This window comes from Elephantulus edwardii, unplaced genomic scaffold (genome assembly GCF_000299155.1).
Source record: "Elephantulus edwardii isolate Elephantulus edwardi_28Jun2011 unplaced genomic scaffold, EleEdw1.0 scaffold00102, whole genome shotgun sequence".
In the NCBI taxonomy this organism is placed as follows: Eukaryota; Metazoa; Chordata; class Mammalia; order Macroscelidea; family Macroscelididae; genus Elephantulus; species Elephantulus edwardii.
In genome coordinates, this window is record NW_006399852.1 from 6246957 (window position 1) to 6255935 (window position 8979).

The following is an 8979-nucleotide window of genomic DNA, read 5'->3' on the forward strand; positions in this document are numbered from 1 at the left end:
TGGCAACATCCTAATCAGGAGCAAGTCGAACATGGGCCTTCTTCTCTCCATCAGGCCTAATCAAAGTGTTGACCTTAACCACATCAATGTCATAGAGCTTCTTTACAGCTTGTTTAATTTGGTGCTTATTGGCCTTGACATCCACAATGAACACAAGTGTGTTGTTATCTTCTGTCTTCTTCATAGCTGACTCAGTGGTCAGGGGAAATTTGATGATGGCATAGTGGTCAAGCTTGTTTCTCCTGGGGGCACTCTTCCGGGGGTATTTGGGCTGCTGTCGGAGTCTCAGCGTCTTAAGCCACCGGAAGGTGGGTGACGTGCGGATCTTCTTTTGGTTTTTGGCTGTCGATGCCCTTCAGGACGCCTTCTTGGCCTATAATGCCTTTGCTTTGGCTTCAGTTTTGGGAGGGGCAGGGGTTTCCTTTTTAGCTTTCGGCGCCATCTTCTTAGAAAGGCACAGTTAAATGTCTTGATTTGGTTTTGATATAATTGTTATGAGCATCTAGTTTTTACATAATTCTAGTGGCACATATCAAAAATAGTTTAAATATGTTTAAAAACAAGTTAAAAATAGTTTCTGTTTAACAGAATAGTATTTTTCTGTTAATCATTGTTATATCTTTTTAACAATGTGTGGTGAGCTGTGTGTTGTGTTTTTTCCTTGTCTTGAACACATCCAAAGCCACCTTTAAGCACAGTTTTGACATTGGCTTTGTTTTTGAGACACTTTTTCTTGATGTACGGGTTGACATGACCAGTGTATACTTCATTTCCTCTGGAGTTAAGCACCTTAGTGCTACAATGACCTGGACTTCTCATTGTACATGTAATTCTGTTCTCTCTCCCATCTTTCTCTTCATCCACACTCACCATTTTTAGGGTCTGTGTAGATGAGTGGGCTTATTTTTTCCTTAAGTATAAATGAGGTATAATTGCTGATTTATTCTTTACTGAAAGTACTTTTGATAACTTAACCCAGAAGAGTATTTAACATGGACAGTTAAACATTGTGGCAGAACTGTTGACTCTAGGCGGGGAGACAGAGTCTTAATAATTCTCAGATTACCTCCTAATGAGAGGTCAATGTTGGGGTTGATCACAATTTTCAGTGAGAAATCTTAGCATAATTTTGTCTTCTTTGAAATGTTTTACGTGCTTCAGTTTACTATTCAAAAAGCTTTTCTAAATGCCTGCCAAGGTCCATAAAGAATATACAGCTTTTCATGTGTGCATATTAACTTGGACCTCTGTTATTTTACTCCTTACCTTTTGACCATACAGATCCCAGCAGTCTTTTTTATTCCTGTACTGTTCAGTATGTTGTGCTCTTGGGCACACTTTAAAGTTCCAGGTCTGTATATGGGCTGTGAAAAAACCATTAAAAAATGCACCATCCCTTATGCACATTCTTTTCAAAAGTGTTCGATAAAATAGAAGTAAAACTTACGTCAGTGTGTTTAGTGTGAACATATATAATTACTTCTATAATATTTATATACCTATATTCAGAGATTGTTTCTAATTATTGTCTGTGATTTAAAATGACATCAGAGCCCACTTCCAAAAATTGAGGTTGGAGTTTGCTCGTTCGTAGTGATTACCTGGATCACAGGAATGGAAGTGGGGACAATACAACAGAGAAACGGGCTGAACTTTGTGGTTTCTTCAGTGCTGCCCACCTAGGATTGAGAAGTTTAGATGAGCAGGGAAGAGTTTTTGTCTTGAGGAGCAGGGAGTCAAGAGGACCCCTGGCTTAGTGACTTGCCTTGGCCCCTAGTGGGTGCTAGGTCTGGGTGAGGAGGCCACAGGTCTGGAACGAAGGGAGAAGTGTGGGCTCCTGAGCTCGCAGCTAAAACCCCTTTAAACCTCGCCTTGGATGGCTAGGCATGAGCTGACTAGAACCCAACCAGATGAAGAGAGGATCAGTCATGCTGGGAGCTAGGATATATTGCTGCAGCCTGATGGCTTGCTCTGGACTGGGCTTTGCTTGTGGATGCAGGTGTTCAAATTTTCTAAGTAGAACAGAGGATCCTTCAGCAAAGGAGTCATGCTTGTTCCCGCAGAGTACCTGGTTTGAATGGGTTGGGGAAAGTAGAAATTGGCTATAAAAGGGGTAATTGGCTAGAAGGGCTTGAGGCATGAAGTAGCTGACTTACACGCTTTCACAAAAGTTATTAGGAAGATGAGTGAAAGAGGGTAAAAACCCACAGTATAAATGAATGGCATATAATGTAAATGAAAGACTGTGTAAAACACAGTATACTTGCATGAAGGAACTTATATAAATGACAAAACTTCCTAAACGGCATGCCTCTGGAAACTCTATGAACTTTGATAAATGTCAATAGTTAGTTGTAGGGGGGCTTCAGGTTTTTTGTTTATAGAGTCGCTATGAGTCATGGTCTATCAAGAACAACAAGTAATTAGTAAAAGAAAGTAGTGATCTTCAAGTCTTATCTCCACTATTTATTAGCTGTTAAAAAGGTACTTACGCTCTCTCTGCCTCAGTTTCTTTTTTTCTGCAAACCACAGAGCATTATTGTGAGGATTAAATAATGTTTTGAGTACTTACTTAGAATAGTACCTTCCATTTAGTATTAGGGGGTTTTTTTTTGGTTGGTTTTTTGTTTTGTAATTTTTTTTCTTTTTTGTTGTTGCACATTTTCTTTCATCCTGCCCCTCCCCCAGACCATGCAGCAGTACATCCCTTGTTCCGGATTGTTGTCATACGTATAATGCCTAATCATTCCTTTCGGACAATTCTTCCCCTGGTCTGTCCTACTGCCGTATTCATTATCTAGCCACTCTTCCATTCCCTGCCCACTCCACCCCCCCATCTATCCTATTTTATAACAGTGGTGTTATACAGTATTTGTCCTTTTGTGACTGAGCTATTTCACTCAGCATAATGACCTCCAGGCTCCATTTGTTGTTTGTTGTCCTGTTGAACCTTGCTGTTGTTGCCCAAATGAGATGATACAATTTTATTTCCACTTAGTGTAATAAAAATTTGCTGCTCCATTTTTTTTCCTTTTCTTTATGCACAAGGACTTGCTAGAAAAACTTTGCAAAGAATATAGTTAAGTACTGTTTTTTGTTTTTCAGCTCCAATTTACTTCAGTATGAGTTAGCAAAGAAAAAAGTGAACTTTACAAGTCCAATTTAAATCTTTAATGTTAAAAATAAAAGAGCTTCTTTTTTCTTTGTGTGAATATTATTACTTAACCTAATTTTGAAGTATTTGTGCAAATTGTTTTAGAAAATATTCATAAAGCAGCTGTTCTGTATCTAGTCCATTTGTACAAATAAAAAAAATATGAGTATAATGGTAGAATTTAACTCCAAATCTACCACACAATAATTTTGTAACATAACTAATTAATTAACCTTCATATGTACAGTGGACAGAACAGTTAACTATTGAGATTATTATGCAAGAAAAGTGATTGACAAAATTCTTTGAACCATAATAAAAGTTGAATAAAATTAAATCTTTGTAATCAAGAATTTAACTCTTGTAGTTTTTTTCTTGCCTTCTCTTTTTTTTTGAATACCACATTCTAAAATCACCCCTCCATATATAATTACAATATCAGGAGTACCATCTCTAGTCAGTCACCATTATACCATCTCTAGTCAGTCACCATTAAAGAGGTATCAGGTGATACTATTGATTTTCAGAAATACCTGAAAAAGTCATAGGAAAATATATTGATCAGTTCTTAAGTACAAAAATCAGTCAAACTTTTTTTGGTATCTTTTAGGATGACAAAGGAGCTCTGATGGCCTATTGGGTAGCAAGTTCCACTACTAGCCAAAAGGTGGCCCCTTTCTGGCAGTTCAAGAATAATGGGCATTGTCCTCCTGTGCAGTTAGCAGCCTTCAAAAACCTGCTGGAAGGTCAGCTCTGAGTCAGTTCCTACTTACCAGCCATGAGTTTGATATGGTGTGGTATTTTGGAGTTTTTTTAGTTTGTTGTAGAAAACCCATTGTTGTTATACCTTGACAGTTGTTGTTGTAATGTCTAATTGATCTGACTCATAGCTACCCTCCAGTGGGTTTTCAGAAGCAGTAAATCACACAGGAGGAGACTTCCCACCTTTCCTTCCCTTGGCCACCAGAGCTCCCCACCTTGACAAATCCAACTGAATATACCTGTAAGGTAAACTGAACTCCACCTCAGCTGGGTAAAATGTTACATGCCTCTTCTGTTGCTTTAACAACTATTAATATGGAAAACTTGATAGACTTTTCCTTTGTTTTATGTGGTGCTTGTGATGGGTATCAGATTCCATGACTGCAGAGGACTCCAGTTCCTTCTTACGACACAAATGGAAGAGCTGAACAAATTTCAGAAGCTTGTCCGGGAGGCTGTGAAAAACCTAGAAGGACCTCCTTCTCGCGCTGTTATTGAGTCTGCAACCATCTGCCATCTCCGACCAGCCAGACTTCCTCTTAACTGGTAGGAAAGAAGAGAGCTCATGCAGTGACATTTCATCTGTCCATTGGGTTACACTTTTTTCCTAAGAGATGAAAGTGTCTTACAATAAAAAGCTTTATCACTTCGTCAAATTCAGGTAAACTTTTCTGTTGTTGTTGTTGTTGTGTACCATCGAGTCAGAACCAACCCAGAGCTGACCCTCCAGCAGTTTTCAGAGGCAGTAAATCTCACAGGAAGAGAGTGCCCATCTTTCTTCTATGGAGCAGCTAGTGGCCTCGAACCATGTTTCTTCTGCATTACAGTGTGGCTTCTTGCCACTAGAGCTCCCTATGCAGACAGACAGATGTATTATTAAACTTAAAAAAAACCTCTCAAGGGCTACATAGTAGAAAAATAAAATCTCATTATTCCCCCTAGAATTAAACTGTTGTTAAAAAAAACAAACAAACAAAACAATAATACAGAGTCTCTATTGAAAATTGATTACTGATAGTATTTGTGGATATTTCTTTAATAATATCTTCTTTTCCAGCTGTGTCTTTTGTAAAGCTGATGAATTGTTCACAGAATATGAATCGAAGCTATTTTCTCACACGTAAGTTTTTTTATTATTCCCCATCAGGAAAGCTTTGTCAGGTTTAGTTTTTTTATTACAAGAATACTTTTTTTTTTCTCTCAAGATATTGTATTTTTTTCCCTTTATCAAACTTAGTAAACCATTGAGATTGTCAGATTTAATATGGTCAGTTTCACCTGTCTCCATTTTACCTCCTAAATGTTCATATTAGGTAGTGATTTGTAATGGTAAGATTACAGATTCTATAATCCAGCAGACTCAGTGCTGTGAGCACATGACTTCTCTAAGCTTCACTTTCCTCGTTCAGGAAATGAAGACAATAAACACTTTGCTGGATTTTTATATTAAAAAAAGTTAGCCTAAGTGTTTATGTGACTATGTTTGGTGCATAGTCCCCACTGCCATCAATTCAGTGCTGACTCGTCCCTCCATTGGGGTTTCTGAATGTCAGTATCTTAGAGGAGACTTGCCATCTTTCTCCCTGAGAGCAGCTGGTGGCTTTTTAAGTGCTGACCCTTTGGTTATCAGCACAGCACGCTATACACTACAATCTCCTGATCTCCTATGGTACAGAGTAGTATCCTGTAAAATGTTAGGTCTTATTATTTAATCCTCTCTCCAACACAGATCTGATGTTTTGATCTTTGTTTGGGAGATTAAACTACTTGATGAATCCAGTCATTACATAAACAGCGTTTATCCCTTTTTACAAACATGGAAATTGTGGGATGGCTGCATTTTCACTCCCTTGAAAAGGGATTGTAAATAATACTGGTTTGTTTGCATGGTTATTAGTGATGCTAGGTGGCTTGTATATTTTTTGTGTTTATTTTTTTAATTCTCAGAATGAGATTTTAACCTGGGATATATAGCCATTTTTATCTTTTGCCAGATTGCTCTCAGAAACTACTAGTTAAATTATGAAGCCTCTATCATTTTCTGAACTGCCATGCTTCTCCCAAAACTTTACAAGCATGACCATACAGACAGGACATTGAAAACCTGTCTGTAAGGGTGTCATTGATGCCACTTTCCTGTTGGCGTTATTAGTACCATCCCCTTGCAGGGCTAGCTCTGCCTCAGTGCAGTTATAACTGTCTTGTCCTGGTGTGTCTTCAGAGTCAAAGGGCAGACTGCGATATTTGAGGAGATGATTGAAGATGAAGAGGGTCTAGTAGATGACCGCGTCCCAACCACCAACCGAGGACTGTGGGCCACAAGTGAGACAGAGCGTTCTATGAAAGCGATTTTCTCTTTTGCAAAATCACATCGATTCAGTGTTGACTTCATTGATGAAGGAAGTGCTTTAATGGACCTCTTTGAAGCATGGAAGAAGGAATATAAGGTAGAGTAATTTAAAATCTTCTTCTAGTAAAGGTTGACATTAATTTGGTCTTTTACATTGATTTACCTTTTTCTTTCTTTTTTCAGAAATGCTGTAGGTACTTGAGAGGTGCCAGATTTCTTTTAAACATAAATGTAGTTCCTTTCATGAAATATAATAAAACCAAGTACATAAGTAAAATCTGTTAAATTATTACAAGAACATCATTAAGATGAACCCTAAATGAATCCCTTTATTTAGCTGTGAAAATGTTCTAGTCTGTTCTTAGCCTAATTTTACACTTCTATTCTGTGAAATTAAAGTGGGATTTTGCTTTGGTTATTGTTTTGCTGTTGTCTGGAAAAGCAAACTGAATAACCTTGAAGAGTGAAGACTGTTGCAATGACTGCAGTCCTAAGTGCCCTTTCATGTTTAGACTTTAGCCTGCCGTATTATATTATCTCTGTTCTTGAGATGAGAGTCCAGAATTCATTGATTTTAAAATATACGCTATACTCTAATTACCAAATATAAACTAGTTTTCTGGGCAAAGTAGTTAAGGAGAATAAAAAGTACTTCTTTGTGATGGATATCTTATACAAATTTTGAGGTCTTTCGCTCATAGGGTCACTGTGAGTCATCTATGACTCAACAGCAGTTAACAATAACAACACAGAGCTCTGTTGACCTAGTGGATAGAAAGTTAGCCTACCAAGCCAAAGGAGGGTGGTTTTCATCTGCAGCCATCAGGCCTGGTTTTATTGGTTTTGGTCAAACATTCTTCTAGGTGATATAGCACTGGTCTGTGCATTTGTTAATACAGAAGTAGCTCTTGGTTGCTGTGATGCTAAACACTGTGACACTGATGTGTCAAATATGATAATGGTTGCCCATTGTGGACAGTGTTTGCTGGAACTCCATGGTTAAAACAAGCTTGGAAGCAGGACTGGCATCCACTTCCGAAATAGCTTGCTTCTGGAAACTCTATGAACTTGGAGAAACAATGAAAGTTATACAAATGTTCAGGTCTTTTGTTCATAGAGTCACAATGAGTCATCTATGTCTTGATGGCACTTAACAACAACAACATCTTTTTAAAAACCTAAAATTGCTCTCTAACGTAAGATTTTTTAAAAAAATATTTATCCAGAAAGGATTATTTGCCTATAATATTTTCATAAGTGAAATTTATTGAGTCAATAACTTTATTCCATACATTACAACTGAATGCAAATCACATTAACAGTTAATTATGACAGAGCATGAGGAAAAACATACACAATGTCCAGTTGTCTTACTTTTCTTTTAGTGAAGAAAGCAGGTCAGAAAATCTATACTAATCAATATCCATTATGTATAAATTTCTGAAGCGCACATGATCAGACTACTAATGACATGTACATGTAGGATAATAACTGCAGTGAGAAGTGTGGGGCTGTAAGTCTAATTCAGGAGAGACATTAGCCTGTTCTTTGGGGATAAAGGTGTAAAATATGTAAGGAAAATTGGACTTTTTTTTCTCCATAAACATCACAATATTTCATGTAGTTTTTCTTTTACACACATCTTCCTGATTTTTTAAAAATAAATTTTTGTTTTATACTGGTTTACTTACAAAGTCCATATATACTGTTTTTCACACCGGATCTTTCCCATTTCTTTTACCCATCCCTCCCTCCACCCATCATATTGTGCAATCCGATGATCCACTCCCGCAACCCATCATCACCCCTCTGCTCCCACCCTCCCCACCCTTAGATCCTTACACACTTTTTACTAGTTATCTATTTCTACAATAAAGGTCTTAAAGAGTATTTGTCCTTGTGAGACTCAGTTCACTTAGCATAATACTCTCCAGTCCCCCTCAAGGTAGGTAGTGATTTACAAAATCATTGCTCTTGCGTGCTGCATAGTATTCCATCATGTGAAAGGAACATAATTTCTCAGTCCATTCAATTGTGGTTGGACATTTGGGGTGTTTCCATGTTCTTGCAATGGTGAATAATGCTTGTCTGAGCATTGATGTACAAGCCTCCGTTTGTACCTCAATTCTCAGTATATTCCAAATAGTGGAATAATTGGGTCCTATGGAATTTCTGTGTTTAGCTTTTTGGGGAAGCACCAAACTGCTTTCCAGAGTGTTGTACCATTTTACAGTCCCACTAACAATGTATACGAGTTCCTATCTCTCCACATCCTCTCCAGTGTTCATAACTTGCTGTCCTGTTAAACTTTGCCACTGCTACTGGGGAGAGATGGATCATTGTGGGTTTGATTTGTAGGAAGATTGGCCTTTGCTAAGACGGAGCACCAGAGAGACTTTCAGATAAATCATTCTGTGATTTTTGTTGTTGTTTTTTCTATTTTTAGTGTTTTGGGTTTTTTACCCCATATGTGTTTTACTAGTTATTCTTCTATTTTTACAACCAGTACTATTTTTAAATGTGATAGTAGGAATCCATTTTATGTTTGTTACCATATATGTATTATTTTGAATATGTAACGTACATATATGTATTCATGTATGTGTATCCTTACACAGCAGAGCTTCTACCAGCCTAAAAATTATGACCTATGCACATCCAAAAACTTCTCCAGTAGGGTAAAAAGGGAAGCCACTGACTGGGAAAAAGTATT

General features: G+C 37.6%; 1 protein-coding gene across 1 annotated transcript in view; it reads left to right on the forward strand.

The window, feature by feature from the left end:
• SHPRH (SNF2 histone linker PHD RING helicase, E3 ubiquitin protein ligase) overlaps positions 1-8979 on the forward strand; it is a 97553-nt gene that overhangs the window by 59864 nt on the left and 28710 nt on the right. The window contains exons 18-20 of the mRNA XM_006891657.1: positions 4289-4462; positions 4974-5036; positions 6138-6363. Coding sequence (XP_006891719.1) covers positions 4289-4462; positions 4974-5036; positions 6138-6363 — 463 coding nt within the window. The remainder of the gene's footprint in view (positions 1-4288; positions 4463-4973; positions 5037-6137; positions 6364-8979) is intronic.